The sequence below is a fragment of the Chiloscyllium plagiosum genome, chromosome 3 (assembly GCF_004010195.1).
Source record: "Chiloscyllium plagiosum isolate BGI_BamShark_2017 chromosome 3, ASM401019v2, whole genome shotgun sequence".
NCBI lineage: Eukaryota > Metazoa > Chordata > Chondrichthyes > Orectolobiformes > Hemiscylliidae > Chiloscyllium > Chiloscyllium plagiosum.
The window spans coordinates 63,792,359-63,813,442 of NC_057712.1; the positions used below are offsets into that span (position 1 = coordinate 63,792,359).

At 39.6% G+C, this 21,084-nt stretch overlaps 1 protein-coding gene across 2 annotated transcripts in view; it reads right to left on the reverse strand.

The window, feature by feature from the left end:
- Positions 1–1,797: 1,797 nt before the first annotated feature.
- LOC122544234 (ectonucleotide pyrophosphatase/phosphodiesterase family member 3-like) overlaps positions 1,798–21,084 on the reverse strand; it is a 147,547-nt gene continuing 128,260 nt past the window's right edge. Inside the window, exons 19-23 of one of the 2 annotated variants that reach the window (XM_043683314.1) lie at positions 16,110–16,242; positions 10,858–10,932; positions 7,942–8,074; positions 4,121–4,277; positions 1,798–3,789 (exon numbers count right to left, since the gene is read on the reverse strand). In XM_043683314.1, coding sequence (XP_043539249.1) covers positions 3,625–3,789; positions 4,121–4,277; positions 7,942–8,074; positions 10,858–10,932; positions 16,110–16,242 — 663 coding nt within the window. In that variant the 3' untranslated portion in view covers positions 1,798–3,624. Of the gene's footprint in view, positions 3,790–4,120; positions 4,278–7,941; positions 8,075–9,574; positions 9,728–10,857; positions 10,933–16,109; positions 16,243–21,084 lie in introns of those variants that run through there. The other variant, XM_043683321.1, reaches the window with a different exon arrangement.

Consider the following 21,084-nt stretch of genomic DNA (forward strand, 5'->3'; position numbering starts at 1 on the left):
CAAAAAAGGGGATTTACACAAGGATTTTGAAGGAAGTGAGGATAGAATTTATGGGGGGAGCTGTCCATAATCTTTCTATCTTCCCTACATTCAAAAGACTGAAGAACTGCAAACATTAAAGCCTTTTTCAAGAAAAGGTGTGAAGGATAATCCCAGCAGTTGCAGTCCAGGTAGTTTATCTTTGGTGGTGGGGAAGCTTCGCAAAACAATTATTCAGTTCTGGATGATTAATCTTTTTTAATTCACCCACAGGATGTGGGTGTCACTGGCTGACCAACATTTATTACTCATCCCTAGTTGCCCTTGACTAAGTGGTAAGTTGCCTTCTTGAACTGCTGCAATCGACATACTGTAGGTAGACCCACAATGTTGCATGGAAGGGAATTCCAGGACTTTAACACCCAACAACACGGAAGGAACAGTGATAGGTTTCCAAATCAGGATGGTGAGTGGTTTGGAGGGGATCTTGCAGTTGATGGTGTTCCCATGTATGTGCTGCCCTGGACCTTCGAGATAGAAGTGGTCATTGCTTTGGAAAGTGTAGTCTAAAGAGCTCTGGTGAATTTCTGCAGTTTTTTTGTAGAGAGTACACACTGCTGCTACTGAGCATCAGTGATGGAGGGAATGGATGTGGTGCCAATCAAGCGAGCTGTTTTGCCCTTGATGGCGTCAGGTTTCGAGTGTTGTTGGAATTGCACCCATTCAGGCAAGTGGGAAGTATTCTGTCACACTCCTGACTTGTGTCTTCCAAGATGTTGCAAAGACCTTGGGGAGTCAGGAGATGGGTTATTCACTGCAGTATTCCTGGCTTCTGCCTTGCCCTTGTAGCTACTGTATTCATACGGTTATTCTGGTTCAGTTTATAGTCAACGGTAACCCCCAGGTTGTTGATAGTGGAGGATTCAGAGATGGCAATGCCTTTGAACATCAAGGGGCAATGGTTAGATTGCTTTTTATTTGAGATGGTTATTGCATGTGTACCAAATGTCACTTCCCACTTTTCAGCTCAAGCTTGAATGTTGTCCAGGTCTTGTTACGCTTTGACATGGATTGCTTCAGTATCCAATGGGTCACAAGTGGTGCCAAACATTGTGTAGTCATTGGGGAACATTTCCACTTCTGACCTTATGATGGAGAAAGAGTCATTGATGAAGCAGCTGAAGATAGTTGGTCCTGGGAAACTATCCTGAGAAATTCATGCAGAGATGTTCTGGAGTTGAGATTTAAATTGATGTGTAAAAAAATGCAAGACACTTAGATAATTATTATATTTAGTACAAGTCGTTCTGTTGTAACGCATTTCATCAACCGCATTGACGAATTGGGAACTCTTTCTACAATGTGAATTTTTAAAATGTGTGTTGGCTGCAATGCAATTACATTGCCAACACTTTAATTGCTGTTTCTAAAGAGCAATCTTTCCATAACGCAGGGTTGCACAAGAACACAACCACTGTGTTATAGAAAAATTGACTGTATGGAGAAAGTGCCAGAGATTGGCATTAGCTAATGATTCCTGTCTGAAGAGTGAACGCAGGGACAATAGGCCAAATGGGCTCCTTCTGCATTATAAATTTCTGAGATTCTGTCAATTTAACCTGTAATTTGAACTGCTTAATAGTTTAAAAGACTGTATACACAGTCTGTTCTGTTTAAAGAGTACAAATCGTACTGATATTGGTAGGTTAAACTGCACTCCAAATGTGCGTAGGATAAAATCCATGACAATATAAGTTAATATACTTACAAGTAATAATGACTCTGCAATGACAAGAACACAATAAAAGACACAAAGCATCAGTTCTGTTATTTTAATTATTATTAATTGAGGAACATAATCATAATAAATGTACACTGCCAAATATTAGGCAAATTACAGGTTTCATTGCAAGGGTGACCCTGTTACATTAATCCAATCAATACTATAGTACAGACAATACTATAAAGAATGATCAGCATGAACCATTTTCTTTTCCTAAAGTGGCGACTAGAGGGTTTATGTTGTATCAACGAATAATGGAAAACAGATAAGAACTTGGGGAGACGGGACCAGGTGGATTCCGGAAGGATGTTTCCCTTTATGGGAAGACAAAAAGCAGGAATAATTTAAGAATAAGGGCTCTCAATTTTAGAACAGGGACATGAGGATTTTTTTTCTCTTTTTCAGGGATCCCTATTATGTGGAAGGCTTGGTCTTTGAAGCTATTCAAGGCTGAATTCAATAGATTTTGGATTGACAAGAAAATCATGGTTAATGAAGTGCAATCATAAAACTGGAGCTGAGACTACAACTAGATCAGCCACGATTATTTCAACTATTGAATGGTGGAGCAGGCTGAAAGGGTCAAATTGCCCGTCCCTGCTCCCAAGTGGTTTGTTCCAATGGATACAAACTTTCCCCCGTCCTGCTGGAAGTTCAGAAGAAAACCCATTCAATACATCTAAACTGAAGTTGAGGTGAGGAAGTTCCTGACCATAAAAAAAGATACTGGAAATTATCTTCTTTGAACTTGGAACCAGTAAAAATATTAGTGTAGGCATTAAAAAAAAACTTGGACTAGTTCAAAAGGAATTTATCACCTTGTTTTATGAGCAATAACCTAGTGCTGTAAAATTCTTTAAATGAAATAAAATTGGTTATTAAAGTCATGCTATTAAAATAATTAATTTGATACAGTTCTAATTGAATTGCCTCCTTTCAATTAATTGAAGACAGCACTTATTTCCATTAATGGTCTAATCATATTCAATTTCTGGTAATTAATAGTTGAATGTCATATAACTAATTTGAGACAGTTTTAGAGGTGATACTGGAAAAACTTACATAGAAAATTTTGAAAAAGGATTATTTGGAAGGGTACAGAACAAAGGATATTAAGATGATCATTAAGCAGGAAGATAGTAAAAGACAAACTAACAAAACCTGAATCAGTGCAACTGATTCAACGGTTGAACATTATTTAACTTGTTACTACCTGAAACTTCATTTACAAAGCCCAAGCTAGAGATTTAATTTGGAAACTACTTATTATGACAAGCATTATTACAACCTGCAGAATTGCATTTTGTTACTGGTATTAAGTAGTGTAATACTATATGATTCCTGTTCTACCAAATATATTGTTATGGTGATTAGGGATGGTGCAAATTACTATGTTGATTATATTATGTAGTTAAGTAAAGTATTCAATTTCATGTCATGTACCGAGGTCTTTCAGGTGTGACAAGAGTTGTCGGTTTATGTAGGTCAGATTCTACAATTTATTAAATCCTAAAGCCAAATGGTAACGAATACATGAAATGAGACATGGATAGTAACTTCCAATGCAATTCTCCTTAATCTTTTTTCAATCAAATTTTTGCTATAAATTGTGCTTCTAAAATAATCTGAAGTTGAAAACAAAGTAGGTAAAATTCCCAATGAAATTAATGAGCTTTCATTGTACTGCACTTTAATAACATTGTGTGCCCTGATACTCTTGGATATTACTAGAACTTCTTTTAAAGCACATCCAAAGTGCTGAATTTCATAATTACAAATATGCATAAACAAAATAAATACATTAAGAATGTAAAAATGCCCTGGTATATTTCACAAGCCTTTTAAAAATAAACAAGTTATATTTAGACTTCATCTGATGGCAGATGCGTCTTCAGCTGTAAAATCTCATTGACTGGCTGCTTTCTGTCCTGATAAAAATCAAGTCCTGTGATCAGCTCCACATCCCTCACTCGTGCTCTGTGGGCCCACATTCGCTTCTCAACCCACTGGGATTCGTCTTTGCCATCCTGCCAAAGAGTACAGGACTCGATCATTGACAGCTTTCTGTTTTATAAGTATCTAAATCAAAGTCTTCCAAAATTCCTGGAAATATAAACTTGATGGGCTTTAGAGCCAACCAAGGACCGATGCTTCAAATACCGAACAGGTAGTTCGTTACATTTATTTCTTCATAACAATTAGTTCCGTATAGTTTTAAAAATATTCAAAGTCTATTTAAAAAGACATAAGACACATTTTCTCAAAAGACTTTTAAAAACACTTATCAAGCTGCCAAGATTAGTTACTTAATCTGTACTAGAGATGTCACAACACAATCAGTACTTCAGGTTTACTTACTGCACAGCTCTCACTGTTGTCAGGTCTGTGAGGCAGAATGAAAGCCAATACATCCACTGAGGTATTACATGTTAGAGGGGTTCTCAAGGTATCCTTGCAATTGGTAAGGATAATGTAGTAGTGAGTTGGAATAGGGATTTCCATATTGTTAACTTTCCTTCAAAAACAAAATGATCCATTTGAACAAAAAAGTACTTTATTAATTTACTACATGATCAGTCTGATCACTTCTTAAGATTTATCATCTGCATGCCTACATCTCTTTGGTCTCCACTCTTACATGCATACTCAAAGAAGGGACACTATTCATCTTTCTTTATTCTACAAAATTTGTTTTTTCACATTTGTTTGCAAAAAATATGCAGTAGTCACAAAGATACTGACGTATGGCTTCCTATTCTGGATTAGTGGTGCTGGAAGAGCACAACAGTTCAGGCAGCATCCGAGGAGCAGTAAAATCGACGTTTCGGGCAAAAGCCCTTCATCAGGAATAAAGGCAGAGAGCCTGAAGGGTGGAGAGATAAGCTAGAGAAGGGTGGGGGTGGGGAGAAAGTAGCATTGTGCAGTGGGAAAGGGACCCAGCCTAAATCTGTGGGCAATCAGTATCCAATTCAGCCATTCTGAAAACAGTCATTTAATTTTACTATTATTTTCCATTGCATAATTTATGTTATTGATGGGGAAGGTCCAGAAAGAGAGAGGTTATCCTGTGTCTTTATAATGAGCTGGTTTGATCACCCTTTGAGTATGGAGTATAAGCTCTGATCATCCTAGCTCAAGACAAACAGAGGTGCAGTGAGGTGACTGTAAAGAAATATATAAGAATGATCCCAAGTGGAAAGGAGTTATGTTCTGAGAAAATTCATGAAGAAAATTGAACATTGGAGTTTAGGTAGAATATTAAGGAGGATCTCATTAAACAAGAAAGATAATATATGTTCTAGATAAGACAAGTAAAGAATATTCTAGAGTATTAAAGTTATTGAGCAAGGTGTGTAATACAACCATGAACTTAAGTCAGTCAAAAAGTAAATTTTAAAAAATGTCAAGCTCTTCTTTCTTCGTTTTGAAAGAAGTTTAGGATCATCTACTGGTAGGTATCAATATCTTAAGGGGCCTTCACGGGGTTAGTTTAAGAGATTGAAACCCATTCCTCCAGTGTGCTAAGGAATTGAAAGGCCTTCATTTTGCATACTTGACTCTTTAATGTTTGTTTTAATAAAACAAAAGGAGATAGTACTGGAATACGTATTGAACTGAATCAGTGACAAGAAGCAGAAGCTAGTGGTTTTTTAGCCTTAGAGATGGTTTGCAATGGAGCCCCTGAAGGGTCAGATTTGGTTCCATGACTGTCCAATTAATATAAATGACTTAGGATAGCAAGTACCATTCCAATGTTAGCTTATAATAAATATTTTCCAATAGGATGGAGAGACAGGAGGATAGTTGTGGGTGTCACCAGGGCCAGGGCTCTGTTGCATCTCCTGTTTTTAGGACTCTTAGTCCACGTGATGGTATTAAATTGGAAAGAGTGCAAAAAAAAATTGCAAAGGTGTTACCTGAATTGGAGAGTTTGAGCAATAAGAAGAGGCTGGATAGGCTGGGACTTGTTCCCTGGAGCATATGAGGCTGAGGGGTGACCTTATAAAATCATGAGGTGCATAGATAGGTGATTAGCCAAGGTCTTTTCTCCAGGGTATGGGAGTCCAAAACTGGAGGGCACAGGTTTAAAGTGAGACAGGAAAGATTTAAAAGGAACCTGTGGGACAACGTTTTTCCACACAGATGGTGGTGTGTATATGAAATGAGCTGCCAGAGGAAGTGGGAGAGGTGAGAGTACAATTATAACATTAATAAGACATTTAGACAGGTACATGGATAGGAAAGGTTTAGAGGGATATGGGCCAAATGCAGGCAAATGGGACTAGGTCAGTTTAGGAAACTTGGTCAACATGGACGAGTTGGGCTAAGGGGTATAACTCTATGGTGCTGAAGACACGTGGGCTTTGACATAGAGGTGCTCTAGTTCTGTCGAGGATGAAGTTAGGGATCAGGCACTCGGGCCCTCACTAATGGGTGGCACGGTGGCACAACGGTTAGCACTGCTGCCTCACAGTGCCAGAGACCCGGGTTCAATTCCCGCCTCAGGCAACTGTGTGGAGTTTGCAGATTCTCCCCGTGTCTGCGTGGCTTTCCTCCCTGTGCTCCGGTTTCCTCCCACAGTCCAAAGATGTGCAGGTCAGGTGAATTGGCCATGCTAAATTGCCCATAGTGTTAGGTGAAGGGGTAAATGTAGGGGTATGGGTGGGTTGCGCTTTGGCGGGTTGGTGTGAATTTGTTGGGCCGAAGGGCCTGTTTCCACACTGTAAGTAATCTAATCCTGTCCTTACCTTCAACACTAGCCAGAGACGCTGAAGGACAGAAATGTGTTCAACCCAACCCAATCCTGAGATCTGATGGACTGACAACAATTTGCTCACAGTTCATTAATGTGTGGGCTGACTGAATTTAATTCAATTTGATTCCTACTGGTTTTTCAGCTGCCCATCCAACCATCACCTTGTAGTCATTGTGTCCCCTCAACCCTATGGCTCTCAGCCTTGTTAGATACACTGACCCCTTCCAACTGTCAACCACAATCTGCAAGCCACTCCACTCATCTGGGTGCTTCAACAGGCGACCCCCACTGGGGAATACATGACACCATCATCTACTGGCAACTGGCAACCATGAACTGCCCTCACCATGACTCAATGCCTGTCTGCCTGTACACAAGATCCTCTCCCAAATGAATTCTTCATTTGTCACTGACTGTCTTCAGTATTATGAGCTCAAGACCCTCAAGTACATGGATTTGGGTGATTTTCACCTTGAGTAACTCCCTTCCCTAGGCTTTGGATGTCAGAATGACAGAGAGTTTGGAGAAATGGACAGAAGCATGATGGATGAAATTCAAAATCAAGTCAGATAGAGTCATAGAGTTATAGAGATGTACAGCATGGAAACAGACCCTTTGGTCCAACCCGTCCATGCCGACCAGATATCCCAACCCAATCTAGTCTCACCTGACCCATATAAATAGAAGCATAGAAAAGAAAAATACAAAAATAGCTAGAATTTTATAAATCAGTGACAAGGCTCAGCTGGAATCTTGTGCACAATTATAGGCACCACTCCTGACGAGAGATGTAAAGGCATTACAAAGGGTGCAGAGGAGGATAGTCAGGGTAATGGCTGGAATGATTGGTGAGGAATACACTGGAAAAGACAGTATTGTTCTCCTTAGAACATAGATTTACAGGATTATGATATGTTTTAATTGAATAAATAGTGGCAAACTATTCCAAATGAAATATGAGTCAATAACCCCCAGAGTTCAAAAATGTAAAATCTCTTGCAAAATATTCAGAGGGAATATAAGGAAAAATGTTCTCAATCAAATTTATTGGAATGGTCACCCTAAATAAGTATAGAAGCTATTTAGGTACTGGAGGTTGAGTAAAGTGCAGGGATATGGACAAAGGCACGGTTGTGAGATCTTCCGAAGAGCCATCAGAGAGCTTAGTGGACCAAACGATTTTGTTCTATGCTGTGAAGTTCTATGATTCATTTTACTCAATATAACAAACGTATTTTTAAAATATTCATGCTTCAGCAACACTGCCACAAGGGGAAATATAAAGTTTAGTGCATGATAACAAATTTATTAGTGTCTGCTTTGGATTAAATTCTAACATAACTCTCAACTCTCAGCCATTTCTATAAAGACATAGGGTATTTGTGAAACACAGCATCACTGAAAAGTAATGGGTATTACTTACACTTGGATTATGTCAGGAGTATCAAACCGCCCATCGTAATTTCGATCAAACACAGGTCCACTGATCACATTGATACCATTTCTCTGCTCAGTATACTTCAACAGCAAAACATTATGAAAATAATTCCATATCTCTGTCAAAGAAACAAGAAATGACTTTGATATCTTTTATCCTGCAGCATAATGCTAAACGTAAAATAAACAAAAAAAACTCAAAGTACTCCACTTTTCCACTAGCTAGTCATTAGGTTTCTGCCAGACAAGACAACTTAATACATGAAAAGAATAGACAGAAAGTGCTCAGGTTCCCACATGATTCAATGCAGATGCAAGCATCAAAGAAAAGAAAAATGTCTTGACTTCAACATAATCCACAAATGGGTTTATAATTCCAATCACACTTTTCAGATAATGAGACAAATGGCTACAGCATGATCTGAACTTCAGTTGGTTTGGTTCTAATAACCAGTAGGAAGCTTATATATTCATTTATTATTGTCGATACACTTCCAAATCTCAAATTATTAAAATTTTTTATTCCTACATTCATGGGATGTGGCTTTTGCTGGCTGGGCTATTTCTTTCCTAATTCTAGTTGCCATGGAGAAGGTGATGATGAGCTGTTTCCTGAGATACTGCAGCCCATTTCATGTAGGTAGACCCAAATGCTGATAGGGTGGGAGTTCCAGATTTTAGCCAAGCCACACAAAGGTTGAAGATATATTTCCAAGTCAGGACAATGAGTGGTTTGGAGGGCATCTTGCAGGTGATGGTATTTCGATGTATCTGCTGCTTTAGTTCTTCCAGGTGGTAGTTGTTGTTGAGTCAAAAGGTGCTGTCCAAGAAGCCTTGATGAATTCCTGCAGCGCATCTTATAGTTGCTACACACTGTTGCTACTGTGTGTTGGTGCTGGAAAGAGATGTTTGTGGATGTGGTGCCAAAGAAGCAGGCTGTTTTGTCCTGGATGGTGTCATTTATTAAAAGAGTTGCAATCATCTTGGCAAGTAGGGATATTCCGTCACACTCCTGATTTGTACCTTGTAGATGGTGGCCAGCCTTTGGGGAGACAGGATGCGAATCACTGCTGAATACCTAACCTCTGCCTTGCTCTGGCAGCCATTGTATGTGTATGGCTAGTCCAGTTCAGTTTCTGATCAATAGTAACCCACAGGAGATTTAATGATGATAATGTCAGTGACTGTCAGAGTGTAATGATTAGATTCTCTGTTGGCAATGGTCTTTACATGGCACTTGCTGTATTTGCACATGGGCTGCTCCAGGATCTGAGGAATTGCAAATGGTGTTGAACATTGTTCATTGATGACCACACATCCCAACTTCTGATCTTATAATGGAGGGATGATCATTGATGAAGCAGTTGAAAGGGTTTGGGCCGAGGACATTACACCGAGTAACTCCAGCAGAGATATCCTAGAGCTGAGATGACTGACATCCAACAACCACAACCATCTTCATATTGCCAGATATGACATCAACTAGCACAGAATATGCCCCTCCCTCCCCAAATTCCCAATGACTCCAGTTTTGCTAGGGCTCCTTAATGCCACATTCCATCAAATTGAAATTGACGTCAAGGGCTGTCACTCTCACCTCAACTCTGGAATTTGGCTCTTGGTCCAGAAGGTCCATTTTCATTTTTTTTTTGATAGTTTACACATTGAGTGGATTGCTAGGGCATTTCAGAGGACAGTTAAGAGTAAAACACAATGCTGTAGGTCTAGAGTCACACAAGGGTCAAACCAGGCAAATACTTCAGTTTCCCTTCCTGAAAAGTGAACCAGATGCATTATGACCAACATTAGACTTTTAATTAAAGATTTCTATTAAATACAAATTCCATTATTAGCCGTGGTGAAATTTGAACCCAGTTCCCCAGCACATTATCTGGTTCTCTGAATTATTGGTTCTGCAACTATATCACTATGCCACCACCTCCCCAAACTACACTTCTGAGCATATCTATAATTCCTAAAGGTACAATCAGTATTTCACTTTAGTGATATGTATGAATAGCCTACAGGTAGTTCCCTGGTAAGATTGTAGTGAAAAACCTAACAGGGCATATTTGAAACAAACACTGAGAATGCCAGGAAACTCAGCAGGTCTGGCAGCATCTGTGGAGAAAGAAACAGAGTTAACATTTTAAATCTGGTATGACTCTTCCTCAGAACTGTTCTATTAATGTACAGTAACAGGAGTATATCATCATCATGTGATATTTTGTGAAAGTTTAAACAGTGATAAATTGCTTTTAATCATGTGTTCAAATGAGTCATAATAGCAGAGAGAGAGAAAAAGAGCTGATATTCTATAAATCATAAAAAACTTCTCAAACTATAAGCTCCATTCTATTAGCTGATTATTATCCTCATAGGTTAAGCTACTTCTCACAAACAGTGAGAAGATTAGACTCCCTACAGTGTGGAAACAGGCCTTTCAGCCCAACAAGTCCAGACCAACACTCCGGAGAGTAACCCACCCAGACCCATTCCCCTACATTTACTCCTGACTAATACACTTAACACTATGGGCAATTTAGATGGCCAATTCACCTAACCTACACATCTATTGATTGTGGGAGGAAACCAGAGCAGCCTGCAGAAACCCATGCAGACGTGGGCAGAACTCCTCACAGACAGTCGCCAAAGGCAGGAATCAAACCCGGGTCCTTGGTGCTGTGAGGCAGCAGTGCCAACCACTGAGTCACTGTGCTGTCAAGTGATTAAGTGATGATTCAATACAAGTAATTAACACATTCAATTTAAATTCAAATTGAGCCACAACAGAATTGTCAAATGATCACAAAAAGAAATCAGTTACTTCAGAAACAAAATGTGCAGTTAGTCCATTATGATAATTACTTGAGTCAAGTAATATGAAATATTCTTTACTTACTTTGAAAGGCTTTGTACATAGGGACAAGGTTGCTGGTAAATACAGCTTCAAACTGATACTGTCCAGATTTCAAGTCTAGATAAAAAGCAGACATGTTTTAATGTTAAAAAAATGAAGCTTGGTGCAAATGAAAACACATTTGCCTGGATGATTTTACTTCATTCAATGACAAAACCAGCACCAACTGGGACTGATATCTTTGCAGGGTGATTTTCTATTGTTGTTGGGATGTGTTTAAATCAGCTTGTCAGGGCATGGGAATCTGAGGAGTAACCCAAATTAAAGGTAGTAAAGTTGATAGTAATAAGTCAAAAAAAAAACAAAATAAGCAAAGCTGATACTTTAAATGCAGAATGATGTCAAAAGTAAAAGTCAAGGGCTCTTTGCCTGAATGTATTCACAAGGTCAATGATCTGAAGACACAAAGAGACGTCTATGGGTATGATCTAAATGCTGTTATAGAAACCATAGCTGCATGGCGACCTGGGCTGGGAAGGAATATTCAAAGGCATTCAAAATTTAAGAGGATATGTCCGGTAGAAAGGGAGGCAGAGTTGCACTGATAATAAAGGACAGGACCAGTACATTAGTGAGGAAAAGTCTCAGATTGGAAGAACTGTGCAGAATCTGTTTGGGTGAAATTAAGAAACAACAAAGGGACAGCAGAAACTGAATTAAGATATTCATAGCCTACCAAATAGTAGTGGTAATGTTTGGCATGGTATTAATTAGGAGGTGAGAGATGTAGCATTAGCTACACAGCTATCATGGGAGATCTCAATCTGCATATAGTTAAAAATCACATAACACCAGTTTTTGTCCAACTTGTTTATTTGGAAAAACTAGCTTTGAGTGCCATTCCCACAAACACCTGATGAAAGACCAGCTCTCCAAAAGCTAGGGCTTCCAAATAAACCTGCTGGACTATAACCTGGTGTTGCGAAATTTTTAACTTTGTCCACCCCAATCTAACACCAGCACCTCCAAGTCATGGCAATCTGCATATAGACTGAGTAAGCTAACTGAACACAGCCTCAGAGTGAAGGGATGACCATTCAGAATTGAGATGAGGAGAAATTTCTTCAGTTAGAGGGTAGTGAATCTGTGAAATTCATTGCCACAGAAGGTTGTGGAGGCCAATTCATTTAGTGTCTTTAAGACAGAAATAGATAGATTCTTGATGATTAAGGGGATCAAGGCTTATGGGGAGAAAGCAGGAGAATGGGGTTGAGAAAAATATCATCCATGATCAAATGGCAGAGCAGAGTTGATAGGCTGAATGGCCTAATTCTGCTGCTATATCTTATGGCCTTATGCAGCTTTAAAGCTGTGAAGGATGAATGTGCATTGGATAGTTTTCTAGAGCAGTATGTTGAGGAGGCAAATGTAGAACATGCTATTTTAGATCTAGTGTTATACAAGAAGGCAAATTAATAATTTTGTTCTTAAAGAACTTCTGGGGATAAGCAACCATAGTATGAGAAAACTTTACATTACAGTTGAAATAGAGGTAGTTCAATCTGACGCAAGGGTTTTAAATTTGAATATGGCAAATTATGGAGACAAGTGGCAGTAACTGGTTGAGGTGGATTGGGAAAACCTAGGCAATGGATAGTCTTTACAGAGCTACTAATGACTTACAGCAACTATACATTCCTTCCTGAAGCAAAAGCTCAAGAAAGGTCACTCAACAATGGCTAAGAAAGGCAACTCAGGATTGCATAAAAAAAGGGCCAATATGGTTGTCAGAAATAGCAATAATTCTGAGAATTGGGAGATTTACACCATATAAGAAACTGATAAGGAAAGGAAGAATAGAATACGGATGCAATCTCACAAGACATGAGAATGGTCTGTCACAGCTTCCATTTGCACATAAAAAGGAAACTTTAGGTTTAACCATATATAGGTACATAACAGGAATAGTCTAGAGAATTTTTTAATAAGGACTAGAGAAATGGGAGAGAAGCGAAATGATTACTTGCTATCTATTGTCACTGAGGAAGATACCAGAAATTTCCCAGAGCTATAGATTCAAATGGCAACAGAGGATCAGTTGTTGAAGGAAATTAGCAGTAGTAAGATGCTGGAGAAATTATTGGGGCTGAAAGTTGATAAATCCCAGGACTCGACAGGTTACACTCCGGAATGTTGATCGAGGTGGCAATAATGCATTAGTGATTATCTTTTAAAATTCTCCAAATTCTAAAATGATTCCTATGGCATATTCTATTGAGGAAGAATGATTTTAGGAAGGGGATAAGTCAACCATGGTTAATCAGGGAAAGCATTAGATAGAAAAAAAAATTACTAGTAAGCCAGAGAGTTGGGAAATTTGTGAAACCCCGCAGGAGGCAACCAAAAAAATCAAATAAAAAGAGGAAGAAAACAAACTGGAAGGGTAAACTTATGTTAATTCAAGATGGACAGCAATAGCTTCTTTAAATAAATAAAAGAGAGGAGAAGCCAAAGTGACCATACGGCTCTGAGAGAATGAGGCTGGCGAAATAATAATAATGGGGAACAAGGAAATGGCAGAGGAGTCTTCACTGTTGAAGACACTAATAGCATCCCAAAATTACTAACTATTCAATGGGCAAAAGGTCAGGAAATAAATACAGTCATTGTCACTAGAGGAACTAATGGGGCTAAAGACTTCTAAATCCCCTGATCCTGATGAGATGCATTCTATGATAGTAAATGAGGTAAGTGTAAGATAGTGAATGCATTGGTTGTAACCTTCCAGGAATCTTTGGATTTTGAATAATTCCCAGAAGATTGGAAAACTGCCAGAAACTTAATTAGAAAGGGTAGGAGACACAAAATAGGTAACTATAGGCCAATGAGCTTAACATCCATTATTATAATAGCAAAGCATTCAGAAATGCCATAATATGATCAAGCAGACATTGCTTCATGAAGGGGAAATCATGTCTGACAAATCTAAGAAAATTCTTTGAGGAGGTAGTGAGCAGAAAAGATAAAAGGAAAGTAGATAAAGGGGAAGTAGTAGAAGTAATATATTTGAGTTTTGCAAAAAGCACTTGGTATAGTGCCGCATATTGGCTATTTAATAAAACAAAGCTCATGATGTTAGAGGTGGCATATTGCATGGAGAGAGGATTGGCTAACTAATAGAAGACAGCGAGCCTTAGAGGGGAGGGGGGCATATTCAGGCTGGCAACCTCGAAGTAGTGATGTGTCACAGGGTCCAATGTTAGGGACACAATTATTTACAATAATATATCAATGATCTGGATAAGGAAATAAACATACTATCGCTATGTTTATGGATGACACACAATTAGGTGTCACACAAGTGGTGTGGATGATACAAAGACTCTGTCGAGCTATGTGAATGGGTTAAGTGAGTGAGCACAAACTTGGCAGATGGAATAGAATGTGGGAAATGTAAGGTTATGCATTTTAGCAGAAAAGATTGAGGAGCTGAAAACTATTTAAATGGAGAAACACTACAAAAAGCTACAGAACAGAGGGATTTGGAAGTTCTCACGAAGAGCTAGCATCTAAGTTCAGCAGTTAATAGGGAAGGCAAATGAAAGTTGGCTTTTAAGTCAAAGTAATGGAAAATAAAACGAGGGAGATTTTGTTAAAACTGTACATGGCACTCAGCAGTCCATAACTGTAACACTGATCAGTTTTTGAATGCCTTATCTAAGGGAAGAAATACTGGCATTAGAGGCAGTCTAATGAGAGGGTTCTCTAGACTGATCCAAGTATGGAGGGATTGTCTTATGAGGAAAGGTTGAGAACATTGAGCTTGTTTTCATTGGAATTTCGAAGAATTAGAGATGACCTTTTTGATAGAAGGTTCTTACAGGACTTGATACAGTAGATGCAGAAAGGGTCTTTTTCTCTTGTGGGAGAGTCTATGAACAAAGGGCATTATTTCAGAAAAAGGGCTCATATATTTAATACAGACATTAAGAAAGATTTCTTCACTCAGGTTGGTCAAGTTGCAGACTCCTTTACCACAGAGGGCTGTATTTGTTGTGTTGTTAAGTATATTCAAGGCTGAGATAGACAGTTTTTAAATCAGTAATGGAATCAAGGATAATAGGGAAAAGACAGGAGAGTGGAGTTGAAGAGTACCAGATCGGCCATGATCTCAATGAATGGGAGAGTAGACAGGATGGGCTGAATAGCCTACTTCTGCTCCCACACTTATGAATAGACAGGGTAAATACAGGTTAGATTTTCCCCTGGTTGGGGAGTCTCGAAAGAGTGAGCACAATTTAAAAATAAGGGATTTCCACTTTGGTCCATGATTAGGACAATTGTTTTACTCAGAGGGTGGTGAATCTTTGGAATTTTCTACTCCATTGGCCTGTGGAAGCTCAGTCTTTGAGTTTACTTCAAAGTTCAGATTGAAAGATTTCTGGTGACCAGTATACAGGGTTAGAAGGATAGCATTGGTGAAAGGCAAGGAAGTGTTCAATCAACCATAATTATATTAAATGGGGAGGTAGGCTTGATGGGCTGAATGGCCTTATCCTGCACTAATGCTCCTGTGTTCCTCTGATGACACAATACTGACTTTGACTGACAGTAATATTCACAATGTCTGAAACACAAGGTGTCACATTACTATTTCAATTAAAGCTATAATTGCAAAGATTAGTTTTCTTGTTGAATGTGCATTTCTGGTTTGGGCCTCAAAATGGTTTAGATTAATTTTACTGGCAGGCAGAAAGGACTGGCAGGGCCAATGATGTTTTTTTTATATAGATAGTAGAGATCAAATATCAGAGTCAGCCACCCCTACATAGATATGATGGGCCAGAATTAGTGGGAACCTTTGGAAAACTACTCCCATTTCCATTTCTCCTGTTTGTTGCTGTCAAACTGTATGAAAATGGGCATTGTAGCCAAGGGAGGGAAGAAAGGTCAACATATCCTGAGAGCTTTAATTTGAAACTGCAATAAGATGTAATGCTTTTATCATGTTGTGAAACTTTTCCAGGAACAGCTGAATTCTGCGACTGAACAACATAGTAACAAATCTTAAATTCAACAGAAAAATTACAGCAACAGAGGTAAACAGCAGCAATCCATCGCATGCTTCAGCTATTATGGAGTAACAGCAACTCTTCTTATTTACAGGATGTCTCATTTCAGATTTGAAATAACAGATTGAGCAAGTTGTAATGACCCTCTCGATAGCTCTAACCAAAATCTGAGGTATTCAAAAAGTTATATGTAGTTTGGACATGCATCAATGCTACACTTACTGGGTGGATAAAGGAATCCATAAGTTATGTCCTGATCTTCATTAATGTATGAACTTTGGTTTACGGTAGAAGGAATTCGAACATCAGCAAGCACACAGTCTAAAATGTTTGGTAAAGGAGCAAGTGAATTTTCCTGTTAGTAAAACAAAATAAAAACCATAATGTGCAAAGAACTTTCAACAATAAATCAAACATTATGTAACATTAAGAATTTCACTAGAACAAGCAGGCAGACTTCCTTTTAAGCTCTTGATCTATATTTTTTGGTTAGTGACAAAGTGCTAATGCACTTTCTAACAGTTGCCACAGACATGTGCATTTCTATCTTATAAATAAGCCTATTGATGGATGCAAGGCACACCCAGCACCTTTATGTCTGGCCTGGCCATATTTTTCATTTCTAAGCCACATAGAGAAATGGGAAAAACAACTAACTGCTGGATGACCCATAGTGTAGTGTGGCAGTAAATTGAAAACACACCATCACTTGATGTTTGGCTTGATAACTAAAAGGAGCAATAAACTGCTCTATGATAAATCAGTATTCTTTGATGTCCTTTCTGCTATCAAAATAATTTTAAAATTTCATCATTCTCACATTGCAACACCTTCAGAAGGTACCAATAGTACATCTAAAAAACATAGGAAAGAGGAACTTTATGAAATCCAACAATATTATAAATCCAACCCTAAAGACTTGAAAATTACAAAAATAAGACAATAAAACATAATAAAAGCTGCAACTCATTCAATACAATGTTTATTATTTCTGCTTCCAGGCTCCAAACAATGCAGAGAGGAACACTAAACCTTAGTTACTGAATATTGATGTTGAATACATACAGAAAGTGTTACACAGAGGAGGAATCTCCTGATTTCAGTGATTAAACAGAATTGCCAAATACCTCTTCACGTCGATATAATTCATATTGCTCAATATATTCCCATCACGTATGGCATTTACTTTAACTAAAGAAAAATGTGCAGAAAAACCTACATCCTCTGGTTGTTGAAGCATCTGCCACTGAAAACAGTTTCTCCTTACTTAAGAATTTGAACCACCATTTGGGTGAAAATTAAATGACCAGAAATAATTAAAAGGAATTTTCAAAGTGAAAGGAAATCATTTTTGGTAGTGATTAGAGTGTCTCAAACAGTATTAGAGTCATACAGATGTACAGCACAGTATTCTGTCACCTCAGCAAATTTTGCAAGGTTGGAGCTCAGTCATATTGTCATGGTCCCTTTTCAGTGTGTTTGGGTGTGACATTGTCAGAGCAAATAAAATTATTTCAAAACATCTCCAGTAGAAATTTCACTATACCAAATCTCCTTGCAATCTTCTCTGCTTTAAAGAGACCAAGTTCAGTTTACAAAGCCACTCCAGAACACTGAATAAAAATACGTAATCCTTCGGGCTGCTGATGTGTTACATGGTAGTCACTTCATCTGATCCTATAGCTGAAATAACAGTTGATTAAATATATGTGGTGATATGTAATTCCTAATGTAAGAATGCAATTACAATGAAGTGTCACCCATCGCACTTACATGGTTCCTGAGCATTTATGTCTTTCCACGATATCAAAGCTCAGTCCGGGGGTCTGTAGCTGAGGCAGAGGGAGCATTCTAAGTGGTGGGCCTGGTGACCTCTGGGTATTTGAAGCTGGAGGTGAAAGAGACCTGTCACCTTTGGACTATTCCAAGAGAACAGTTCAGGGAGACACATGTATGATTCCTCCTCTGTCTGGGTGCCTCCTCACAGCACCTTGTCTCCTCGAAGGGAAGGGGCTCCTGGAGTGAGGTCAAGGTCTCTTGTCCCCCTGTCACCATGCCACTGAGGGTGAGCTCCACTGGCTAAAATCGATTGTGTCGCCGGATCTAATCTAGAAAAGGCTGCTGCTGAAGTGAAAGTATCTGAGCCCCTGGAGGGTGCAGGAGAAAGCTTAGTTGGTGCATCCTCTGAGGTATCTGTGGTTTCTTCCTCTGATGTGGAGGAGGCCCTGAGTATCATTGCTGCCAGCATTAGGGAACAGACGTAATAAGTTGTGGACTCGGGATAGAATCTTGAGTACATTAAAACTATATTCACAGTGATAGCATTGGGAGAGCAGCATAACAACACAACAAAGCTCACTTGATTGTCTCAACATGGAGGTACAACACCTGCACATGAGCAGGCTCAAATCTCTCCTGTAAACTCAAGGAATTTTCTCTTCTTAAATTCTCAAATGTCAGTCAGAGAAAGTGATGACATCGCCTGGGAATGGGGGATTGAGGGAAGATACTGAACAATACTGAGCACATACCATTAGTCTGGCTGAGATGTATATGCAATCATGCATTTCGAGTGAATGTGAATGAGACAGCAGAGAAGATGGTGGCGGCCCTTACCCTTGCAGAGTGTACAAGGTTAATGACCTTCTCAGGGAATTGCTGGCCGTCCCTCCTCAGGGTCAACACTGCATTATTTGGACTGCTATTTCTAAGGCTTATTATAAAGATTAGCTATTTTGCAGTGCTTGAACTGGAGTGGAGCTGCAGTTTAAATGAGGGGTCTGTGATGTGACCACTTTCACCTCTGACACTACACCTTACATTGAGAAGGGTGCCATGAACACCAGATGTATATTTAATGAGGTGAAAATTGACAGAAAAGCTACCACGGCTTCGTGAAACTCCCTGAAAACAGTATTTCCCCAAAATTTGCGAAAATCCAGCCACTTTTTCTGTTTCCATGTAAGTTGCATGACATTTTGTGTGATTTTTGCCTTCAAAATGGCTTTTCACCTGATGAGGCAATGCTTATTTTATTTCCCACAACACAAGACACTTATTGTGAATATCATGGATATCATGTGAATATCAGTATTGAGCAGACATTTATTACAGCTAACTCTTATGGAAAACATTACACACAACATCCTGCTAATAATAAGCATGTCTTGCTTCAAGTGATTGGAGATAAGATGGACTGTGAAACCTTTATACAGTCCAGTCACATAATATGACATAGTGATAATTTCATAAGCATATCTCTTACAGATGTAGTCACATACTGGTCATAAGACATAACACAACAAAGTTGATTATCTCCAATAGTTCTTTTTTTTTATTTTTAAGTCACAAATACCTTCAGCTCTTTTTCAAGTTACCACATGAATCTTCTATCAGGTGTTTAGAGACAGCTATTACATCATCCCATTTGGTGGACCATGTTGTGTAAATACAAGAGGGATTTTAGAGGAAGAAACGCTTGAGTTCATATTTTTTCGGTTTAATTTTGAAGTATGGGGGCATGTTAAGTGATGACCAACGCGGCATCTCCAGCAGTGAGATAATTCACTATATTTCGCACGCCTACTGGCTCAGCAAAAGACTGGGCTCCTCCTGTACAGCAGACTCAACATTAACCTGTCAGCTGTCAGTTTCTAGCTCCAAACAACTGTGCCAATGGTCAAGGCCCACTCCAGTAAGGATTCAGTGGGGAGAAGGCAAGTCTTTCTTTTTCTTCTTCTTATGGGGTGGGACCACCAAGAGATGAAGATAAGAGGCAACAGCAAACTGGTGGTTTTAAAGACCACCCTTTTGCTTGCCATCCATACCTTCTATTACTCATAGACTGGGGCAGTTGGATATCACTCCCCCCAACCCCCATCAGATTCAGCAGGTAAGTTGCTGACCTCCTTTCTTGCCTGCTGGGGAAGCAGTTAATAAAGGAGAGGGTAAGTCGAAATCCTTAACTAGCCATTATTTGAACACTCAAGGGCCTTATTTGCTTGCAATTAAGTCTCCAATAAACTTCCTCCCCTGATCCAAGATGGCAGCGACCCAGCAAGTCTGAGTCTACAGTGCTCCTCCCAAGACTTGGGTAAAGTGGGTCACCCACCCCCATCACACTCACCAAATCATTTATAATAGCTGTTTAATTTAATTAGTTGTTTAATATTAAACTTAAACAATCTAATCCTTAGTAAAAATGACTAAAGGGAAGGGAGCCCGCAGCTCTCAACAAGCAGGAACCCCTCCCCCACCCTCTCCAGCTGCAGCTGAGGCGTCCACAGCCGCCCCGGGGGACTTACCAACGGTGACAAGCCTTGTAGGAATGATCTCCAAGCTGGACACGAAGATCGACGCTTTCATTGAAGAATCCCGAAATCGATGGGTCTCACTCTCGGCCGCGCTGCAGAAGCACGACTGAGACATCCAGGAAATCGAGCGCCGAGTCGGAGGGGCGGAGCTAAAGGTCGCAACCTCCGAAACTACAGCGCAATCGGCCGTGGATCAGGTCTGGACTCTCGAACAGCGAGTCCGGACCTTAGAGAATTACATTGACGACCTCGATAATCGAGGTCGCCGAAAAAATATTCGTTTGTTGGGCCTTCCCGAACGGGAAGAGGAAGGCCAGCTTACAGCGTTTCTCGAACAGTGGCTGCCACAGCTTTTAAATCTGGAGGCTGGATCATGCCAGGTAAGGGTGGAATGGGACTACCGGGTCGCAATATGCGGGTCCGGCTCGGACCAGCGCCCACGCCCGGTCATGTTCCGGCTGCAGAGCTATAGGGAGAGGCAGATACTCTTAGAAGCCTCTAGAAATCTCAGAAAAGACCTCCAAGCTATGATCATAAAGGATCCAAGATCATGCTATTCCAGGACTTTTCCCCAGCTCTGGTCCGAAAGAGGAAGGCATTCGACGAGGCGAAGAAGCGTTTAAGGGACTTAAATATTCAGTACTCCTTACGCTACCCAGCGACGTTACGCTTTAACCATGAAGGATCCGTATATAACTTCGGATCACCAGAAAAGGCTACGGAATTCTTGGACTCTCTTAGATAAACTGTAAGACATAATGGATGTTGGTTTGCCTTTCCCCCCGCTTTGGTTTATATCCCCCCTTTTTTTTCTCTTCGTACCTTACTGTTTAATATTATTATGGGGGTGGGGAGAGGGATTTGATTTTCCTCCCCCCCCCCCC